The sequence below is a fragment of the Pipistrellus kuhlii genome, unplaced genomic scaffold (assembly GCF_014108245.1).
Source record: "Pipistrellus kuhlii isolate mPipKuh1 unplaced genomic scaffold, mPipKuh1.p scaffold_m20_p_2, whole genome shotgun sequence".
NCBI classification, from domain to species: domain Eukaryota; kingdom Metazoa; phylum Chordata; class Mammalia; order Chiroptera; family Vespertilionidae; genus Pipistrellus; species Pipistrellus kuhlii.
This window is the reverse complement of record NW_023425515.1, coordinates 115,627,677-115,651,365: the sequence shown is the minus strand read 5'-3', so window position 1 is coordinate 115,651,365 and position 23,689 is coordinate 115,627,677. Positions and strand designations below refer to the sequence as shown.

Genomic DNA, 23,689 nt, shown 5'->3' with positions numbered 1-23,689 from the left:
CTTCATTTTAGTTATTATAAAATAAATATATGCTTACAGTAAAAACAGTCAAACAGGAGAACCAAGATGGTGGCATAAGTAAATGCCTGTACTTGCTGCCTCCCACAATCACATCAAAATTACAACTATCATCCAGAATCACAGGAAATCTGGCTGAGTGGAAGTGCTACAGCTAGAGAGGTAAAGAAGAAAGCACACTGAGACTGGTAGGAGGTGTGGAGGCGCAGAATAGACTGGTCTGGTACCCACCTGTGCTGCTTTTTAATCAGGAGGGAGATTGCCTCTGTGGAGGCTGCACGGAGAAGCAAAGGGTCCCAGCCCCACACCAGACCCCCAGCCAGGGTCCCAGAGCTGGGAAAAGAAGCCCCTACGGGCAATAAGAACTACAAACTGTAAAAAACCAGTGTGGATTGGGGCAGAGTGACACACAGACTGCTAGAGACCTAGCGGCTCCTCTTAAAAGGCCGGCACCACAAACTGAATTTACAAGCTCCCACTCCCTGAGCTCCAGTGCACATACTGGGAGAAACTGGACTGTCTGCAGGAACTTGGGGACAGCTTTCTTCCAGACGGAAGTGCTCACTGTGGTCATTGTCCCTGTGATGGGACCTCCCCTGTGCAGGGCTGACTGGAAGCTATTTCTGTTTGCTCTGACCTGGTGATTCCCTGAGACCCCACCCACCCAATTTACAACCCCACCAAGCTGTGCACAGCAGCTTTTGCATATGTCCTTTTTTGAGGCTAAAACTCTGCAGCTGGGTCAGAGAGCTCCAAAACAATCAATAAAAGCCCAAGACCAGCCTGCCTTGTTTCATAGCTGTCCCTCATCTGGGCGCTTCCAAACCAGATACAAAGAGGAAGAATTTGCAGATCTCTCTGTAGCTCCTACTGGATGGCCCCAGGCAGTGGCTGACTTTGCACCTCCCAGGAGACCCAAGAGCCAGTATACCAGTGGTCAGTGAAACCATACCAGATTACAACTCTTCACATACATGAGTGACATTCTCAAGGGGCAGACTCAGTGAGCACCAAAGCCCCACTGAAGCAAGTCCTGCTCCATAAGGTTGTCTCCTGCACAGCAACTCTCCCACTGTAGTCACAGCTGGTCCCCATAGCCAATTGGCCTGGAGGTTAGTTCCTCCCAGTGTCACCAAGGGCAATCAAGGTTCAACTACAACGAGACTATACACAAGAGGTGCACTAAAAGTGTCCACCTCACTGAACCCTATAGGACACCTACCACACAAGGCCACTCTATAAACTCAAGGAGATTTAGTGGCTACCCAATACATAGAAACAAACACAGGGAAGCAGCCAAAATGTGGAGGCAAAGAAACATGTCCCAAATGAAAGAAATGGAAGAAAGCAAACTCCTGGATATAGAGTTCAGAATCAGTTATACTGTTACTCAGAATCTTCTAGAAACTCTGAGAAACGTAGTGAGACTTTCAAAAATCTTAATGAGAATGAAAAAAAAGGGAAAAGGACCAGTCAGAAATTAAGCATACACTGACTGAAATAAAAAATAATATACAGGGATTCAACAATAGATTATAGGATCCCAAGAATCAAATAAGTAAATGATTTGAAATACAAGGTAGCAAAAAACACCCAACCAGAAGAGCAAAAAGAAAAAAGAATAAAAAATATGAAGATAGTGTAAGGAGCCTCTGGGACAATTTCAAGCATGCCAACATCTGAATTATGGAGGTGCCAGAAGAAAAGAGAGAGCAAGATATTGAAAATCTATTTGAAAAATAATAACAGAAAACTTCCCCTACTTGGTGAAAGAAACAGACTTACAAGTCCATGAAGCACAAAGAACACCAAACAAGAGGAATCCAGAGAGGACCACACCAAGACACATCATAATTAAAATGCCAAGAGCAAAAGACAAAGAGAGAATCTTAAAAGTGGCAAGAGAAAAGCAGTTAGTTACCTAGAATGCCCATACAATTGTCAGCTGATTTCTGAACAGAAACTATGCAGGACAGACGGGAATGGCAAGAAATAGTAAAAGTGATGAATAGCAAGAACCTACAACCAAAATTACTCTACCCAGCAAAGCTATCATTTAGAATTGAAGGTCAGATAAGAGCTTCACAGACAAGAAAAAGCTAAAGGAGTTCATCACCACCAAACCAGGATTATATGAAATGCTATAGGATATTCTTGAAGAAGAAGAAGAAGAAGAAGAAGAAGAAGAAGAAGAAGAAGAAGAAGAAGAAGAAGAAGAAGAGGAGGAGGAAGATGATTTTAAGAAAATATGAACAACAAAGTGGCAACAAATACATATCTATCAACAACTGAATATAAAAATCAAATGAGTAAAAAATCTGATGAATAAAGTGGTGAATGGAATAGAATCAGGGGCATGGAAGTGGAACAGACTGATAATTCTCAGACAGGAGAAAGTGTGGGGATGATGCAGGAAGAGATTAGACAAAGATCTTTTATGCATGTATGTATTAAATAGGACATAGACAATAGGGTGGTGATAGCCTGGTTTGGGGTGAGAACAGGGTGGAAGAAAGCTATGGAGGGAAAAAAGATGGACATCTGTAATAATATCAACAATAAATATTTTTTTAAAAAGCTATGAAGACTAAAAAGAAACAACACAAAAGAAAAAGAAGAAAAAAGAGTCAAACAGTATGGTGGAAACAGTATAGAGGAATCCGAAGAGAACCATAGAAACAGCAAATATCTCCTTCTCTGCCACCCCTGACTTCCCAGAGATACCTTCACATAGGCACCATTAACAATGCCTTTGTTTTCTCCCAGACATGTTGTAGACATGTATCAGGAAGTACAGTTTTTATTCCACAACAATGAAGCACACACTAGACTTATTATTCTACCACCTGGTTTCCAGTAAACAGTATATCTTGGACACCTTTTCATCACATATACCTACTTTCTGATAGCTATAGAGTTAAATAAAGGATTTAACCCACAATGTAAGTTACTGGAAGCCAGTATAAGAGCCCTGATTGTAGCTGATGGAAAGTCTGAATTCCAAGAAAGAAGAACCAAACAGAGAGTAGACTCCCCAGACAATTAGAAGGAAAAATAGAATTTAGATACTGAAGTCAGGCTACCAAAACCAGTTCCAGAGAGAAATCTGTAGTGTAGTCATGAGTTACAGGTGCAGTTCACAGAGGCCAAGAAGGGGGTTCTAAACTCAAAACAAAGAAATGGTTAATTAGGACATTCTGAAGACTTGGTCCAGGAAACCCCCAATAGAGTCAAGGTTCAGATATCTTTAAAGATTTTATGCCAAAATTGAGATGTTGCAGGATGGGACACCTGATATGAAGGACCTTGGAAATCAAAGGAAGAAGTAAAAAGAAACTGCTCAATTTTGGACTATAAGGTACAAAATGGAATTCTTTAGAAAAAAGGAAAGTGTCCCCAATTTGCTGGAGAACTGCGTGGAAAGAAGCAAAATAGTTGCCTTTTATCCAGACATGAATAATGCTAACTACTAACAGAGTAAAATAAGGCTAGGTTCCTGTAATTGAACTCATGAGCACATATACACCCTAAAACATCTTGATCTAATAATAATAGCAGGACACGTACACTTACTGGTAATGCACTGTAGTTAGAGTATGAGAGAAGTCAGGGGAAAGGGGCAATAAGCTTCAGAGTTGAGACCTCTCTACAAGAAGTAAGCTTCCTTTTTAATGAGCCCTTCTGAGAAATAAGAGCAGTGTGACTAAGTAAACCTAACCCTGGGTTTCATTACACACTACCCTCACAGCCCGCAAGAAATACAAACATACCTCATGCCAATCAGCAAAAGCGGCAATACATGGAAATGTATAGACCCTGCAAAACACTTCACAATTAAAAAAGTAATAATATGGATGGAACCCATGCAAACTACAGTTGTTCTACAAACAAGCATTTATAACTAGGGGATGACATCAAGTCTCTTGGTACAAAGTATTGAAGAGGACCTTAAACCTGCCAGTGGAGATCCACTGTGGCTAGATTTCAAGTCTCCATCTGTTAGCCTACAAGCCAGGTTTAACAATACTATATCTCTGTTCAGTCACTTGGCAAAATCCCCAAATGAAAGAAGTGAATTTAGCAAATATCTCTCATCAAGTACTTTACTGTCCATAATACAGCTATCCCTAGTGGCCTCAAGTCTATAGGGGATCACTCTTCTTAAAATCTTCCCAGAGGATATAATGTTAAAAATACTCCAAATCACAAATATGCTAAAAGACTGACAGAGATTATTTTTCAAAACTCAAATGAATCAATAGGGAGAATGAGACTAATCTTCTGAGGTTTCTACTCAATAACTCATTAGTACTCAATAAATTATGTGTCCTATGTTCTTTTTCTAAAATAAAATAAATCCTAGATTTTTTTTTGAAATTAGACATTTTCAAATACAACTAGCCAATAAAACAATGCTCAGAAAAATATCTTACCTTCTTTGGTCATCAAGTCTGTTGTTTAGGTAATTGAGAAACAGCCTACTGTCCTTCAAAGGAAATAATGCAAGTTTTTTTTAATAGAACACCAAGATGTTTTAAATAGTACTACCCTTACCAGCATGTAAGGGCCAGTGTTTGCTTCTAAATTTCCAGGATCTAGTAATATCACCAGAATTCATTATTATGTGCTAACCAAAATAATACTTTGTGTCACAAAGAGGAGGCTCCAGACATATGTTCTAGAAGGAGTCTCCTAGCCAGGAGATTTTCAGCTGAGGAATGTGTAGGTCTTCAAAAGTTATATGCGAGATTACATACTCTCCTCTCCTGGTGAAAGAGTAGCAATAGAAATACATCTTACTGATGAGCTGGATTACAATATTTAACTAATCCACTGGGCATCCATTTCCCTAACATCTGTCCAGGATAAGCCAACGACAAACCCATAAAACTTACTGACTTTGGGTTTACCTGGATATATTGTCATCTGCCCATTTTCCTTATCCAGAATACTCTTTCCTGCAATTTCTGAGTTTTCTCTCTCAGTATATGTTCTAAGAATAAAGAATATGTTTAGAGTTCTCCTATTCAACAGCTATTAGGAAGGAAAATGTGTTCCCTCCAAAATTCAAAAGCCAAAGAGACTCTGATCCAGGCATTTTGTCCCTTATGTCAAAGCAATGACTGGCTGTTGTCTTCAGTTCTTACCCTCTGTCTATATTCAGCACCAAATAGACAACAGTAATGTAAGTCTTCATATAAAAACAGTTTAATTAAGAAGTTGATAGCTCTGGAGTGGGAGGTATGACTTGAAAACCAAGATAATTACTTTTGTCCTATTTTCATCTAATTTCCATGCAGATGAGGGAATGACACAAAGGAGAAAAGAAACTAATATCCAAGTGTCCACAACATGCCTAGCACTTTCATTTTCTCTCATTTAATTCTCTAAATATTGAGGTCAGTTTCATTTTCATTTTAAAGCCACTCAGGTTTCTCCTAAATCAACTTGACAAAATGCAAGTATCAAAATACTAGTACATACAAGTCAGGGAGGTGGGACTCCTGGGGCTCAGGGTGTTTCTATATAGATCAAACTATATCCTGGCTATTGCAGATCTGGCAATAGGCTCAAAGTCAAATATAATACATTTAATAATTTATTTAAAGGTTTGAATTTAACAAAACCCTAATTGCATAACTATTTACCAAAACCATTCATGTTTTATTCAACATAAATACAGCTATAAGGAATTTTACCTTTTCTGCATTGGCCAGTGTGGTCAGTGGTTAGAGTGCCAGCCCAAGAACCAAAAGGTCTCTGTTTCAATTCCAGGTCAAGGGCACATACCTGGGTTGTCATTAGCTCCCAGCCCCCCAGTCAGGGCACATAAGGGAGGGAGGCAACTAATCAATTTGTCTCTCTCACATTGATTTCTCTCTCTCCCTCCCTCCCTTCCTTTCTTCCACTCTCTCTAAAAATCAATGAATAAAATATCTTCAGGTGAGAATTAATAACAAGAAATATATAGATTAAACAGAATTTTGAGGAACAGGAATCGCACCGTTTCAAATTCTTGATCCTTAATTTTTTTGAAAGCTTCAGCAATGACATCATCCTCAAACCACTGATGGACAAGGTCATCCCTTGACTTTTTAGTTGTCAGTCTACACAATGCTTCAGAAAGAGCAACCTGCTGGCCATAATCTAGAGATTAAAAACATGGCAGACATGGGTAATTCTGGGCTCAAAGCAAAAGAACAAATGAGTTCCAAAGATCAGCACTTGCTCTGGGAAATTCCATCTTAGAAGTCGAGCATTGTCTTATAAGCAGCAAGAGCAAGATGTATCTTGGAGTAATTACAATAATATAAATTCAATATTTAAGAAATAGTAGGATATAACAATTTTAAATAAATCGTTGCATTTTATAACCTATATTAAACATTCATCAGAAGCCATTCATCAAATAGCCTTTAAAAATACTTCTACAAAGATTAAGTTTCAAGACTGATTGTGGAATTTCACAGAAGATTAATAAAAACTATATATTTCAACATGTTTAAATCTCAAATAATTCTAAGAATAAAAAGAAAGTTGCAGCTGTATATGTACATCAGGATGAGATTTAGAAAATGCCTTTAAAATCGCAAAGGCTTTTGAGTACATAGTAAAAAAGTAAAACAATATACTTAAGAATGAAAACAAATATAAGTCAAGGATTACCTCCACCAATGAAGAGGTGGTTGGGAACAGCGACATGGACACAGATTTAGTTTTTAAATATTTGAAACAAATGTAGCAAAAATTATAATATTTGATAAAGTTGGTTGGTGAGTAAATGAGCATTCTTTATGGTTTTTAGCATGCTGAAATTTCTCACAGTAAATGAAAAACAAAATTCTAATTCTTATTTTCAATTTGGCCATAATTTATTCCCCATAGTTTCAAGATGCTTTAAAAAAAAAAAAACCACAATGTCCAATATTTAATGTTCTTATATTTAAAATTCTAAACATTTCTTACCACCCACAGTCAAGATTGTTCTTGCAAAATCTTTCCTGAAAAACATTTAGAAAAACTACATTTTACAGAAATGAACCTAAATGGGCAAAACTTCACTCTATTGACATTAGAATTTAAAACCAAGAGTTATATTTTTGAAATTATTTATTTCAATTCAGCATCAGCATTTCATCAATGTCAAAAATAGATTTTTATGGCAATTTTTCTCGTTTGTATATTAATGACTTAAATGTACATTTTTTAAGACACACACACACACACACACACACACACACAGACACACACACACACCCCACTGCATCTGGAGGAAATATTAACAGCAGGTGCTCTGAGTCTTTCCAGAGAATTTTTTTAACTTATTTTTAAAACTGATTATAGACCAAGATGATGGCAAAGGTAAACACCTAAATTGCTGCCTCACACAACAATTTCAAAACTACAACTAAAAGACAAAATGTCTATCACCCAGAACCACGGGAAAGCTGACTGAATGTAAGTTCTATAACTAGAAGGAAAGACAAAAGAGCACAAGCACTGAAAAGCTGAGGTATGGAGGCATGCGAATCGGGCTACTGGTGGGTGACTGGGTGCGCAGCTTTTTTTTAATCTGAAGGGAGACAAGCTCCCGATTGCTCTGAAATCCAGTTTCTGGGGACACACAAGAGACCCAAACCCCTATGGAGAGAAGCTGGACTGTCGGCCATCAGGTCAGAAAGTGAGGGTGACTTTCTTGCAGAGGTGCACTCAGCAATCATTGTTTACTGCACTGAGGCATGGGGACTTGGAAACCCTGAGACACAGCTGATGGCTGACTGGCAGCCATTGCTGTTTGCCACGCCTTAGCCTAGGGATGTCCTGAGACTCCACCCTGCGCAATCTACAAATACACCCAAGCTTCCTACAGTGGCTTTTGCATATAAATGGCCTGCCCTGTCACAGCTTAACCAAATAAACTACAGCTCCAGTCTCTCAGTTCCAAAACCTCCAAATCCCAAGCAAAGAGAAAACTGTAGTTCTTTGAGGGTGGCCTCAGAGAGTAGCTGACCTGCACCCCATGGGAGATCCAGAAGCTACTGTATCTAGTGTTCTGTGTGAGATGACACCAGTTTTCAACTCATAAGGGACACATTCAAGAGGCAGACTCAGTGAGCACCAAAGCCCCACTAGAACAAGTCCTGCCCCAGAAACGTGTCTCCAGCACAGCAATTCTTCCATTATATACACAGCGGGTCCTCACAGCCAATTGGCCTGGAGGTCAACTCCTCCCAGTGACACCAACAACAATCAAGACTTAACTACAACAAGGGTATACACACAGTCCACAAAAGGGGTGCACCAAGAGTGTCCACATCAGGTAACTGGGAGGCTGACCCATTGAACCATATAAGATAACTAGCACACAAAGCCACCCTACCAATTCAGGGAAGCAGTGAAAATGAGAAGACAAGGGAAAAAGATCACAAATTAAAGAAATGGAGGCAAACAAACAACAATATAAAGTTCAAAACCACGGTTATAAGGTTTTTCAAGAATTTCCTAGAAAAGGCCGATAAATTTAATGAGATCCTCGAGGATATGAAAAAGGACCAACTTGAAATTAAACATACACTGACTGAAATAAAAAATATTATACAGAGTCCGAACAGCAGAATAGAAGATCCCAAGAATCAAGTCAAAGATTTGAAATACAAAGAAGCAAAGAATAATCAATCAGAAAAGCAAAAAAGAAAAAAGAATCCAAAAAGTTGAAGATAGCATAAGAAGCCTCTGGGACAACTTTAAGCATACCAACATCCGAATTATGGGGATGCCAGAAGAAGAGAGAGATTAAGATACTGAAAACTTATTAGAAGAAATAATAACAGAAAACTCCCCCCACCTGGTGAAAGAAGTAGACTTACAATTCCAGGAAGCACACAGAACCCCAAACAAAAGGAATCCAAAAAGGACCACACCAAGACACATCATAATTAAAATGCTAAGAGTAAAAGACAAAGAGAGAATATTAAAAGCAGCAAGAGAAAAATAGTTAGTTACCTACAAGGGAGTACCTATACAATTGTCAGCTGATTTCTCAACAGAAACTATGCAGGCCAGACAGGAGTGGCAAGAAATATTCAAAGTGATGAACAGCAAAAACCTATAACCAAGATTACTCTACCCAGCAAAGTTATCATTTAGAATTGAAGGGCAGATAAAGAGCTTCACAGATAAGAAAAAGCTAAAGGAGTTCATCAACACCAAACCAGTATTATATGAAATGCTGAAAGGTATTCTTTAAGAGGAGGAGGAAGAAGGAAAAGGTAAAGATAAAAATTATGAACAACAATACATATTTATCAAAAAGTGAATCTAAAAATCAAGTGAATTAAAAATCTGATGAACAGAATAATCTGGTGAATATAATAGAATCAGGGGCATAGAAAGGGAGTGAACTAAAAATTCTCATGGGGAAAGAAGGGATATGGGTGGTGCAGGAAAAGACTGAACAAAAATTGTACACCTATGGATAAGGACAGTGCAGGGATGGTAAGGGCAGGGGGGATGGGGAAGAACCAGGTGGAGGGGAGCTATGGGGAGAAAAAAAGAGGAGCAATTGTAATAATCTGAACAATAAAGACTTATTAAATTTTTTTTAAAAAACTGTGCTCTAGATAATGCAATAAGCATAAATGGCAAAATCAGGATCTGAAGTCAAGCAGTTTATCAGCAGGATCTGTACTCAACAGTGTCCCATGAGTAACTAGCAATTTAATTTACAATGACAGTGAAAAAATTATCTATAGCCCAAGAAAGCATTTTACCTCACAAACTTGATGGGGGGAAAAATTATAAATCCATACTAATAAAAACAAATAAACATAAAAAACAAAAATAAAACTTACTACCAAAAAAATCCATACTTTGAGAAACAAACAAATAAAAACAGAACAGCCCTAGCTGGTTTGACTTAGTGAACAGAGCATCAGCCTGGGGACAAAAAGATGTCGGGTTTGATTCCTATCAGGGCACATGCCTGGGCTATAGGCCTGATGCCCAGTGGAGGGTGCACAAAACACAGCTGCTCAATAGTCCTCTCTCACTTTAATGTTTCTATCTCTCTTCCCTTCTCCCTTCTTCTCTGAAATCAATAGAAATATATTTTTAAAACACCTGAGGTAATAAAAATTAAAAAATAACACACATGTGCACACACACACACACACACACACAACCCATACTATTAAAAAAAAAAAAAAAAAGCTTAACAAAGGCTAGCTTTTTTCCTCAGTCCTTTTTCACTGCTTAGCGTAGTGCCAGACTCATTATAAGTGCAAAGCATTTGCTGAAGGAAGGAATGATGTGATCAGGCTTGAGGAGAACAAAGAGAGATTTTGCCTGACATCATCACATAGTTGAGTACAAGGTCACTTACATGAGATGACACCGTTCTTCTGATGAGGAGAGTTTTCTCTCTTCCCAAGGTACAGCCTGCAAAATGCTGTTCAAAGTCATCAAAGCCTGTTCAGAGTAAGAGAAAAGCATCCATAGGGAAGAAACAAAACAGGGACCAATGCACAACCTTCTCCCAGGTTTCTACTTTGTTATTTGTTTTGTTATTTGCCACTTACCTCTTGTTGAATCAAATGATTTACTGTCTTTTCTGTCACCAGAAATCCTAAGGTAAACATGAAGGAATCTAACATCTGAATTTTTCCTGAAAATATAATTTTAAAACAATCAAATGGATGCCAGAAAGAATGAAGCAAGAAAAGGCAACAGTCTAAGATGAATATAGCGAACACAGAAGTAAATGAGAAAGAAACATGTAATATGAAAATTGAAGTTATTCTAGATATTTCAACCTGAGGGAACTTAATACAGGAAATTAATTATAAAAACAATGAAAAAAACTAAAAAGTCAAATTGGAAACAATGAGGTGGCCCAGAAATTAACACCATTAACATAATTACTAGCCCCCTCCTAGCTGCACCCTCCCCCAAAGTCACCTAGAGGAAGTAAGAGTTATTACCAGGTCCCAGGAGTCAAGGTCACCTAGCAAAAGTTCTAGTAACATGAATGGGCCAGAGCCTCAGAGACTCTGCAGACACTCCTGGAGGTTGCACCTCTGCAGAAGGGAGGGGAGAAATGCCTTCTCTGCTCCTTCCTGCTTCTAATTTCTTTCCTTTGGCTAAACCTAGCAAACAGTCAGTTGATAAGAAAACTTACGAAAAATGGTCCTCTGTAATAAAAACTGCACTACAAAGAAGAGAGAGAGAGAATGGGAGGGGGGTGAGAGCGAGAGAGAACAAGAGAGAGCAAGAGAGAGCGAGAGAGCAAGAGAGAGAAATGGGTATAAAAGCAGAGGCAGAACACACCCACACACAGGAAGCAAAGATGTGATAGCAGAATTCAAGTCTGTACTGGAAGCAATGAGCAGAATTAGTTAAAGCAATGGCTTCCAAGAAAAACTTAAGAACTGCTTTCAAAATACATGGGAGGAAATGACAAAAAATGATGCATATGAAGACTAAAAAGATGTAATGGAGGAATAACAGATAATCTTACAGAGACTAGAATAGAAGGAGTAACTGTAATGGACTTTTTGGTGCCTTCCCATCATCTTTTCCCCTTTCTCTGTTATGTAGCAGTCTTTCTATGGGATATGTGGACCAGAATAGAGGGACTGTTTTAAAAAAAATCAAGTAAACACCATATATCTAATCTTCTAGCATTGAATTTCCTCTCTTATGAGATACCATCCATTGTAGAATATAATCTCAATTTAATAACAGCTTTTCGAAAGAAAAATAAGTTAGGCAATGGGAAGAGGACATATCCATTTTAAGATGGCCTCAATTTCTGAAATGTTCAAATATTTTGTGTGTTTGAATCCATAGTATCAAAATTCAAAATATCCAATTACCTTTAACTTCATTAAATGGAACTGAATTATCAGTTTAACTTCCAAATATTCTAAAAATTTGCCTTTTACACTCTTGAAAGACAGAGAAGGCATCTGAATCAGTTCCAAGTCAAATCTGTAAACTTTGCTAGTTCCTCATGACAAAAGTGGCTCTCTGAATCCAAATAGAGCAGGTAGTCAACAGGATAGGAGTAGCAAAATTAAGGTGGACCTCAAGCTGAGATATATTTTACAACAAAACTCACTTCAACATTACAAATAATGCTTCAGTCCATATAAATTATAAATGCAAATATAACAGTTAAATTCACTTTACTTTTAAATATCATTTAGATAAATATTCTCCCGGAAACAGAATATTCTATTAATAAAAAGTAAATAGGCAATTGATGGTAAATAATTCACTTACCTTTACTACTCCTTCTGGAAATAATCTAATAAAACAAGAAAAAGTAAAGCTTGTATTAAGAAAAAAAACATTATAAACTATAATGTTAATACATTAATGCTGACATTTCTCTAACAGGCAGAATTGACTTTAAATACAGCAGAAAAATTTTAGAAAAATCCTATTTGATCTTCACTTTATTAAAATCATCATTTAACTCTCAATCAGGTGAATAATATATTAGTATGTATAAAAATAAAATACCTCATTTTTTATAACATTGATTATCTATCAATATATTACTGCTTATTTCTATTAAACATATTATAATAACATTTTTAGTAAAACCCACATGTTAGAAATAACTCAAAGATTCTTGCAAATTACCAATGTTATCTGTCCTATGAAGCTTCCCCCCCAGCCTTACCAGCACTGTGTCAAAGAAGTCTTCTGTGAGATTAGTCAGGGATGTGTCTGAAGCTAGATCTTCTTCCATGGTCAGAAGTTCTACTGTTCTTTTAAACCAGGTAGCCATGTACACAAGAAGAAGAAACAAAGATGGAACTCCCATGACTGCATACTACTCCCTATTCAATGAAATTTCATAAGATAATTCTTTCACTAGAGCAAATAATTGAAAGACCTTTAACCCAGCCATCAGTGCCATTGGGCCTGGCTCTGAGGCCTCCATTTAGAACACTACAGGATGCTATCATACTGCTCCTGAGTTGCAGCAAGTTCTCAGATACCAGCAAGAATGCTTAGACGTGGCCTGGCCAGTGGCAATGCCAGAAAGGCACGTGAAGGGACTAGCAAGGAAGGATGACGTGATAAATGAGCTCCCCGGCACAGGAGGAGTTCCTTCTGGGAATCTGTAGAAGACAAGCTATCCAAAGAGATGCAGAATTTGGTACGTGCTCCAGAAGTACACACAGTACAGTAACTATGCCTACATCTGGCTACATTTCTTTTGCCTTTCTTTTCCAGCTACTTGGAGATTTTTCTTTTCTACAGGGATATATATTCATATTAAATTGCTAGGATTGGTATGATTTAAAATAAACTTCTATAAACCCTCCTACAACATATTTATTTAATTAAGCAAAGGCCATTTTCACGCTTACAAAAAAAAAAAAAAAAAAAAAAAAAAAGGAAAAGGAAAAGCCCTGTGCACATAGAAGTTATCAGTTGAACATGAGCTCATGATGACGATTCTTATAGGAGTGGGGCTTGGAAGCTGTCCAATTTGGAGCCAAGAACACAAGGCACACCAGCTGAAGACCATGAACAAATCAATCAGCTCTCACCATTGGCTGCACATTAGGGGAAATACAGGCAGGCCTGGGACCCATCTCAGACCCAGTAAATCCAAATCTCTGGTGATGGGACCCAGGCAGTGCCTGCTAAAGTTCTCCAGCATTTTTTTTTATTATTATAATTGATTTCAGAGAGGAAGGGAGAGAGAAAGAGAGAAATATCAATAATGAGAGAGGATCATTGATTGGATGCCTCCTGCACGCCCCCTACTGGTGATCTAGCCCACAACCCGGCACATGCTCTTGACTGGAATTTAACCCGGAATGCTTCAGTCCACAGGCTGTGCTCCATCCACTGAGCCAAACCAGCTAGGGCTCCAGCATTTCTAATACTGTGTTCCAACTAACGTTTCTTTTATCTCAAACCAGACAAATGTTTGCATTAGATTAGATCATCCACCTCCTTGAAGCACTTTTCTCCAGCAGTCAGAGGAAAAAAACACGTCTCCATACAGAACTCACTGCTAAGGCATAATTTCTCTCTCCCTATATCCGTACTCAAAAGTATATGCTTTTAAATACATTTTGCTCATTGTTCTATTTATTCCCCAAACCCTATCCCTCTCCCAGTGCATTAGAATATATTGGTTGAGTAGAGATACAGAGAAGTAGGGAAAATGCCACATTATTTGATCAGGACTTAGGACCAGGAAGTCACTCATGAACCCATTTATACGCCATGATCATACATAGTCTAACAAGTAGCACTAACTGCCTCCACAGCAGTGTCATTCCCAGAAGTCCAGACGAAATAGTTATTTATAGATGCAACAGCTACTACTCATTAAGTACATGGTATAGAACAGGTTGCTTAATCCTCTTGGATCTTAGGGTATAGGACTAAGTACATTCCTTTCTGTAGGAAATTCTTATTCTGTGTAGAGTAACATTCCAGCACATTTTTTATTAACCTGCAAACACTATTAGCTTTATAAGTACAGATTCTAATATCCCATCTACTTTGATAATATCAGTCCATTCTTTTTGGGCAAACCTTACAGCACATGCTTTAAAAAATTACCAATCAAGATTCCAATGGAATAAGAAATTTCTATTTTATTTCAAAATGCCAGTGTAGATTTCTTCTACCACTTTAAACCTTTGGGAGAGTATCTTACATCAAAATAGAAAATTCAAGTTGGGGCAGATGGCAACTCATCCCCCCAACAACCAGCTTAAGGTTCCAAGGTACCCCTGGGAAAGTCCTGCTCCATTTCCTTTTAAGTTTTAACTTCTCTCCCCTACTTCTTGTTTCTGCCCGAGTGTGTATCAGGGAGGTAGGTGAGGCTAAATGCAAAAGGAGCCCTGGCTGGTTTGGCTCAGTGGACAGAGCAGTAGGCCATGGACTGAAGGGTCTAGGGTTTGGTTCAGGTCAGGGGCAGGTACCTGGGTTGCAGGCTCTTGCAGGAGGCAACTAATCCATGTGTCTCTCACACATTAATGTTTCTCTCTCTGTGTCTCTCCCCCTCCCTTTCATTCTCTCTAAAGTAGCAATGGAAGAATGTCCTCAGGTGAGGATTAACTACAAAATAAATGCAAAATGAAATACATACAGTTTGAATAAGATCAATCCTTAGTCCTTCACTCCCACCCCCATCTCCATCCCCATCCCCGTCCCCCCAGAGGGCTTAGGAAACACCTGATGTTTACTCTTTCTCCCCTAGATGGGTGGCCACGGGGAGGCAGAGGGACAAAGGTCCCTCTTTGACCCAACCAGATCTTAACGAATTTCAGGCAGTCCAGTCCATGGGGGTAAACCAAAGGCATCATTACCAGCCAGATCGCCCTTCTACACCTTTATCTCCTGCCATCTCCCCACCAATAAATAAATTGTCCAGGGCTGCAAAATCTCATCATGAGAAGGGAACTCTGCTTTGCTTCCAGATGCCATTATAAGGCACCCATAATGTTACCTTCTAGTTAATCAAAACGCAGAATAGAATTTCATAATTGAGATGACTTAGAATAAGCAAAAAAAGTTTTTGCCATTTTTTTTTTCTGCTTTAACTGGGGTTTTTAGGAAGTTGGAAAAGTAAGCTGTGGCAAGGGGAAGTATTTGATAACTTATCTAGGTCCAATCTTCTTACTAACACCTATTAAAACACTTTTAGAGCCTTTGATTGGCAAGAAGTGTGGAATAGTCTACTCTTCTCATCCTATACTCCTGAGTCAAATTCACTAAAATAATAAAAACATGTGATCACTGCATTGGTTTGTCAAGGGGAGAAGGAGGTGGTGTCTGACTCCTTGATGTAGGCTCCCCAAGTGCCCTGTCCAGCACCTCCATCAGGAAACATACGTTGAACTCAAGTTTTGATTGGATATCTATAATAAAAGGGTAATATGCTAATTAGACCAGACATCCTTCCTGGCGACCTTCTGGATGAAGCCTGGACTACGTGGGAAGCCGGGCTCCTGGGTGCCAGAGGGAAGCCAGGGCCGGCAGCTGGGGGAAGGAAGGCCTACTGTTACACAAATTTTGTGCATGGGGCCTCTAGTAGGCAATAAACTTTGTTACCAATTTCTTTTCATATTTGATTTTAAAGGTACAGAAAATGCCAGGCTTAATGAGATAACTAAATCCATTCTAATTCTTTAAGTTCCCCAAAGCCGTACAAAATTAAAACAGGACACTTATCTTTGGGATCAGTCCCTGCTGAATCAGCAAAGGCTCATCTTCTTTGAGGCCATCAATGAAGAACCGCTGAATACACATCAGCAACAGTGAAACATAGTGAAATTCATTTTTATCCAGTTCCTAGGTATGAGATCACACTAAGTTAGAAAAAAAAGTCTTACTGTGAAAGTTAAGAGGATAGATTCTAAGTGTTCCCATCACAAAGAAAAAAATATTTTTTTTAATTTTCTCTTATTTTATATTATATGAGATGACAAACAATTAAACTTATTATGGCAATCATTTCTCATCCATATGTAAGTAAAATCACTCTACCATATCCCTTAAAATTATACAGTGCTGTACATCAATTACATTTAAATAAAACTGAAGTGAAAGCCTGACAAAGTATCATTACATACTGGTATTCTGGTTAGATAACAAAACAACTTACTTGCCTTATTTATAGATTTGTCAAGATGGTATAATTTAAGATGATTATATTTTTGAGGAATGTGGCTCCCTCTTTGTTGAAAATATTCTTTTATTTTCTGAAATCCTTTACCATGGAATGCATCAATAATAAGTGATTGAAGCTGAAAAGTTGATCGTTTGCAAATTACTTTTTCCAAAAAAAAAAAAAAATTAATTTTGTAGTAACATTTGTAACTAGTATTCTCAACAATAATTCAGTGTGGAAATAATAAAAGGTAAATGTAAGATAGAGAATTGTATCTTGAGCAGTAGTCATGTAGCCAGTGAGCAAGTTGACTTAAGACAGAACAGGCCCATCTCCGAGATACTGCAGGCTCCGTTCCAGACCACCCCAATGAAGCAAGCATCACAACAAAGCCAGTCGTAACCTTCCTGCTGGTAGGTCTTCCCTTAGTTTGTAAAAAATGCAACACCTGTGAAGTGCAATAAAGCAAAGCTCTATACAATGAGGTATGCCTGCAGTTTCCAAATGTGGTTCCTGGACCACTGGTAGCATGGGCGTCACCTGAGACTTATTAGGAATCAGGAACACTGAGGGTGCTGTTCAGGTGATTATCATTAGGCTAAAGTTTGAGAACCACTGACTTAAGAGAAATTGCACTTGAGTTACAGATATCTGAGGGTGGAGAGTGTTAATTATCATTAATGTTAGAAATTCTAAAACACTAAAAAATTCAAGCCTAATATCACCCAAGAGACATGAATGATCATGAAAGAAAATTACTTCAACACTAATAGTGACAGATAATGAAAGCTGATAAATATGTAAATTTCCAGGATGAAACTGGTGTCTTTTTTTTAAACATTAGCCAAGACATACTTCTAAGTATATACTTGAATAATACACTTACTTAATATCTGTGCTACAGATGTGATTTTATTTTTAAAAATCCAATCCAATCTTACAGACTAAATTATAACATGTAATGTTATTTTAATAAGGAGACATTTTACCATATCCTGCCCAAAATTGCACTTATCCTCAGTACAGATTTAAATGGGGGGACAGCATTTGAAATTAAATATTTTTAAACATTATTTCCTTTAATGAAAGTGAACCTTTTTGTGCCAAGTGTGTTAAGGGTTCTGCAGCTGTTCCCATTTAATTTTCTCCACCACTCTGAGAGTCTCGGTTTTTTTAGGGGGGGGTGGAGAGAGAATAATAATAGCAAGGCTGGGGAAGGCTGGAGAAGGTGAAGAACTTGCCCGAGGTCACCCAGCTGAGATTCACACTCAGATTGTTTGTTCTCTGTCAGCTTCCTCTGCTTGCCCTCCCTGGCAATGAGTCCTCAAATGAGTCAAACTCTTCCTTGCCTCAGGGCCTCTGCACTGGCTATGGGGGCCTGGAACTCTTCTCCCCACAACTTTCCACCCTCCTGGCTCCTTGTCACCCCTCAAATCTTAGCTTCAGTATCCCATTTCCAGGTCTGCCTTCCAGGACCTTATCTAAAGTAAGCCAAGTACCTCCCTCCACCCTTAATTAGTCTCCATCCCTCACCCTGTTCCTTTCCTCCTACTACAGTTAGCTGGTAACCTGTTTCTCTGGCTCTCTGCCAGGCTGTAAGCTCCATGAGGACACACTAAGTTTGCTTTGTTCAATACTGTCTACCTGCAGAAACCGGTTTGGCTCAGTGGACTGAAAAGTCCCAGGTTCGATTCCGGTCAAGGGCATGTACATTGGTTGCAGGCGCATCCCTGGTAGGGGGTGTGCAAGAGGCAGCTGTTCGATGTTTCTCTCTCATGGACGTTTCTAGCTCTCTATCCCTCTCTCCTCCTCTCTGTAAAAAATCAACAAAATATATTTAAAAAAAAAATTTTTTTTAAATACTGTCTACCTACATCTAGAACAGTGCCTGGCACAAGATGGCTTGACTGCCTTAGACTTATCACAAGACCCCATGATAACTGGTTGTCAGAGATTAGAGAAGCAAAAGGGGATTTCTCTGTCTTGAGTGTGAGCAACTGGAGGGACAATTGTGCTGAAAGCCCAGGGAACAGAGAACTAGGAAGACTACACACACTACACACACCACACACACACACACACACACACACCACAAAATTAACTTGATCTTTACATAGAAAGCATCCTGGGCCATTCCACTGCTGTCGTCTTCCTTAAGAGACTGCAAAATGCCTTCCTTGTCCTGTGTACAATAAAAGTGTTTGTTTTAATTTTAATTTTTAAAAATTCAGCTCAAGTTTTTAAAATAAAACAAAAGAAATAAAGGTTCATGTTATTTTATTGGACAAAAATTTTTGTTTGCTCTTGTCCCTGATTTTAAGTCTAAGTAAGATACTATAAAAAAAATAAAATAATTTAAAAAAGCAGAACCAGCCAACCTCTTTAGCAGTAATTGAAATTCAACTCTCACAAGAAGCAAAGCAAACATCATTGTAATAAACACACACAAAACAGGTAAATTTAAACTCTATAGTGAAAACTATAAAATAGAAGAAAGGCTGTCAAGAATTTGTAAAATAAGGTTTTAAAAGATGCATTTCAACAACTACAGCAGGAATTTACAAAACAGCAGCACATTGTTATACATTTTCTTCAAAAAGTGGTCCCTGGGTGTGCCCTCAGGGTTTTCACAACACACTGTACTATTGTGACAGCATCGCATCTTCCCATCTCATCTGCTCGCTTCTTCCTAATTAATTAAATTTAAAAGGATAACACACAAAGAAATCTTTTTTTAAATCTCTCCTAAAGTTTTTTTTTTTTTTTTTAATCTAGCTTGGGTGGACAACCCTACTTCTCTATGTACTTGCCCCATATCCTGAAACGTCAGTATATTTTACAATACTGTCATTATTTATAAATATAAAAAGTAGGGTGAATTTAAAAACCCAAACCTAAACTTTTTTTTTTTCTCACCAGCCGTGCATTCCATTCAATAAATGCTGGAAAGTATTGGCTCCAGCTGCCTTTTCAGGATTATCACTTCCCGGGGCTGGCTCAAGTCGGGGCTCGGAACCACACACCGGGCCGGCGGTTAACATGACGGCACCTCGGGCGCAGCCAGGTGGGGACCGGGCTAGGCAAACATCCGAAGCAACTTGGAAAGAAACATCTCATTGCCTTCCTAGCATTAATCATCCACTGTCTCCTTCCCCAGCGCTCTATTAGCAAAGGACCACAGGTTTCCTTTCTCACTGAAAGCTGCCAATAAACCCCACGCAAATCTAAAGAGGAGGAAGCGCTCCGAGGTTCCCCGAAGGGCTCCTCCCCCGGCGGCTGGGGCTCGGCGTCCCGCGCCCGGTCAGGGCGAGCACGGAAGGACCGCGCCCTCGGGCCCCTCTGGAGCCACGGAGAGGAGGCCGGGGCCAAAAGGCGCCGGGGTTCCCCCAGCGTCACTCACCGCCTGCATCCCAAGGCTCCCGCGGCGCCGCGCTCACGCTCACGCGATTCTGCCTCCCGAGACCCGCGTGGGCTGGGCGGCTGCGGGAGAGCCCGGGTAGACCGCGGCTCTGATTCCAGTCTGGGCGGGAAGGCTAATTGCTGAACCCGCCCGTGCAGCCCGTGGAATCCAGTGTTTGAGATGCAAGGTGCGCCTGCAAAGAACTAGCGATCCTGGCCAGGCACCTGGGCGCGCGCGCGCGCGCGCACACACACACACACACACACACACACACACACCTTAAAAGATTACTCAAAGAATGTGAACAACGTCATTTAAACATTCTATATTTGCAAAATCTACACTGATAGGTGCCCCTTTGCCTCAGCGAGCAGTTTCCTCTCCATCTTTAACAGCTTTTGAGCTGTTTTGGGTCCATTAATATTGATATAAATTAAGGCTGAAATTTCACCATATGAACAAAATTGGGTATATTACTGATATCACAAAAAAACGGTTATTATTTTTTAATTTTTATTGATTTTTTTAAATAATAAAAGTGGAAGAGAGAGGGATAGAGTTAGAAACATCAATGAAAGAGAAACATTGATCAGCTGCTCTTGCATATCACCTACTGGTTGCCCGCAACCAAGATACATGCCCTTGCCCGGAATCAAACCTGGGACCCTTCAGTCCACAGGCTGTCGCTCTATCCACTGAGCCAAACCGGTTTGGGCCTTATGATTTAAAAAATAATACTTCGGCCGAAACCGGTTTGGCTCAATGGATAGAGCATCGGCTTGGGAACTGAAGGGACGCGGGTTTGATTCCGGTCAAAGGCATGTACCTTGGTTGCGGGCATATCCCCAGTGGGGGATGTGCAAGAGGCAGCTGATCAATGACTCTTTCTCATCGATGTTTCTAGCTCTCTATCTCTCTCCCTTCCTCTCAGTACAAAATCAATAAAATATATTTTTAAAAAAATAATACTTTGGTGTATTCAGTCAAAATAAAACAAAACCAAAAAAGCAAGCAAATATTTTCATCCAGTTTGTTTTCTGCCCAGGGACAAATATATGTACTAATGGCCAGGTTTAGGCCAGTAGATGGCCTGGTATGTGAACACAGTGGCAAAAATTAGTTGGACTGATGCTTTCTTAAAAAAAAAATCTCTCAATTCCAAACATTTTTTTAGGTGTAAATCAACTTGAATTATAACTAGATGTTAAGGGTATTTCATGTTGACATTTACAGAAGATATTTGTTTATATCTAAGCAAAACATATTAGGACCAGAATCTTAGCTATCAGCCCAGGACTGTGCATCCCACCTCCAGTGCATGTGAAATGATACTTATTACAAAGCTCATTATATCCCTTCGTGGGGAAAGATGATATAAATGCACTTATGTTAATTTATCAATTTTAATATCAACCTAGCAAATTCAAAGCCTTCTTCCTTGCTTTTGAATTAATGGGCTTTTATTTTTTTTATTTTTTTAAATATATTTTATTGATTTTGTACAGAGAGGAAGGGAGAGATATAGAGTTAGAAACATCGATGAGCGTCATTGATCAGCTGCCTCTTGCACACCCCCCACTGGGGATATGCCCGCAACCAAGGCACATGTCCTTGACTGGAATCGAACCCGGGACCCTTCAGTCCCCAAGCCAATGCTCTGTCCATTGAGCCAAACCGGTTTCGGCTGAATTAATGGGCTTTTAAAATATCAAAATAGTAATTAAGGAAGAGCCAGCTTTGAAAAGGAAGTGTTCTGAATCAGGGCAAATATTAACTCCAGGAAAGAATTGAAGAAGAATAAACAATAATCAAAATATAGTTTAAATATATTTTACTGTAGGAAATAAAACAATATGGTAATATCATAACAATATAACATAATATAATAAAACTTAATATTAGACTAAAACTTCATAATCCATTATCTTCAGACTTTTCAAGAAAAATATGCCTTTCCAAACCATATGCATTCAGTCTTTCAAGAGGAATGAAAGATAATAAAATAGAGAACACATTGATTTTTTTATTTTTATTTTGTTATATCTTCATTCTGATTCGTTTTACTAACATGTTTTACCCAGACACATTTTTAGGGTGGTTTGGAATGTGTGTATTTTAATTCTGTAAATGGAATATGGTGCAGATTCTATGACATTTATTTGGATACCATAATCCGTTTAGAAAATAAGTACACGATTAATTGATTTGCTTTAACATTAAAACTTGTATTTAGCCAAAACCGGTTTGGCTCAGTGGATAGAGCGTGGGTCTGCGGACTGAAGGGTCCCAGGTTCGATTCTGGTCAAGGGCATGTACATTGGTTGCAGGCACATTCCCGGTGGAGGGTGTGCACGAGGCGGTTGGTTGATGTTTCTCTCTCACTGATGTTTCTGGCTCTCTATCCCTCTCCCTTCCTCTCTGTAAAAAAAAAAAAATCAACAAAATATATTTTTAAAAACTTGTATTTATATTTTTGAAAGATATAGGCTCTCTAGGAACATCCCAAAATGTTCAATGTCTCAAAATTACAAAGACAATAAATATTCTAACTATGTTTACAGGAAGACCAGAAATTAATTCTTGTGCATTCTCAAAAGTAATTATAAATTATTTTTGAAATTATATTAAAAACATTTTAAAGTATATATTAGGTAAAACTATTAAATTAACGAAATATTGACTTGTAAAAAATAATAATAAAGTGTAAATTGTTTTAACCTCTGAAAGACAAAGCAACGGAAAAAGCAACTGGATGACAGGATTGCAATGACTTTCGGTGGTCAGTTAATACAATGAAAGTCTGAGGATAAAACCCGGGAGTGCAGAGTGAGTGGACTCTCTCTACCTTTCCTCCCGGACCTTCCTCCCGATTACCTGAGAGTGATTTTAATCGCAAATCCAGACCGAAGCGACCTTTCAGGAGACAACTTTGGGGCAAGGGAGGCTGGGGAGATGAAAATGGCACTTTCTCCAGCATGGATAGTTCGCCTGTGATTGGGAGGAGTATCCGAACTTGAATCCAGAGAAAGGTAAGTCGTAGAGCTGCTGGCCGAAGATGGCATTTCCAGTCACTGCCAATTGGGTTGACTTTGCTAACACGCCTGGCTGTGCCCTTGACTGGAGAGGAAAGAGGATGGGAGTGTAGACGGTTGTTCAGGTGATGGGTTTAAGTTTCCTCAAAGGAGAAGACTAATCCTGCAAGAGGCGCTGGAGTGGGCGCCCCACCAGCCGGGTCCCCGCGCATTAGTCCGTGCGCCGGGCCTGAGCTCGGAGAGACTAAGGTCCAGGGCGCGCCAGCTCCGCGATTTAGACTCCGAGTAAGGTGACCAGATCGTCCCGCTTTGGGCGGGACAGTCCCGATTCTCAACAATTTTTCCCGCGTCCCGTGGCGTTTTAAAAACGTCCCGATCGGGGGGAAAATGTTGAAAATCGGGACGGGACGTTTTTAAAACGCCGCGGGACGCGGGGGAAATTGTTAAAAATCGGGACTGTCCCTCCAAACGCGGGGATCTGGTCAGGGAAGTCTGTTCGGGACACCCCCCTTTAACAGTGACCCCCTTCAGGGTGGCTCTTCTCTGGCTAGGGCTGGGCACCCTCCGGCAAACAAAATAAATTCC

The 23,689-nt window shown here is 39.3% G+C and overlaps 1 protein-coding gene across 1 annotated transcript in view; it reads right to left on the bottom strand.

Annotated features, from left to right (window-relative positions):
- Positions 1 to 20,081, bottom strand: part of SYCP2L (synaptonemal complex protein 2 like) — a 59,368-nt gene extending 39,287 nt beyond the window's left edge. The window contains exons 1-12 of the mRNA XM_036445492.2: positions 20,073 to 20,081; positions 18,786 to 18,854; positions 16,671 to 16,808; positions 16,234 to 16,353; positions 12,707 to 12,814; positions 12,301 to 12,325; positions 10,596 to 10,681; positions 10,400 to 10,485; positions 6,985 to 7,019; positions 6,023 to 6,165; positions 4,452 to 4,504; positions 3,789 to 3,834 (exon numbers count right to left, since the gene is read on the bottom strand). Coding sequence (XP_036301385.1) covers positions 3,789 to 3,834; positions 4,452 to 4,504; positions 6,023 to 6,165; positions 6,985 to 7,019; positions 10,400 to 10,485; positions 10,596 to 10,681; positions 12,301 to 12,325; positions 12,707 to 12,814; positions 16,234 to 16,353; positions 16,671 to 16,808; positions 18,786 to 18,854; positions 20,073 to 20,081 — 918 coding nt within the window. The remainder of the gene's footprint in view (positions 1 to 3,788; positions 3,835 to 4,451; positions 4,505 to 6,022; positions 6,166 to 6,984; positions 7,020 to 10,399; positions 10,486 to 10,595; positions 10,682 to 12,300; positions 12,326 to 12,706; positions 12,815 to 16,233; positions 16,354 to 16,670; positions 16,809 to 18,785; positions 18,855 to 20,072) is intronic.
- Between the last annotated feature and the right edge of the window lie 3,608 nt (positions 20,082 to 23,689).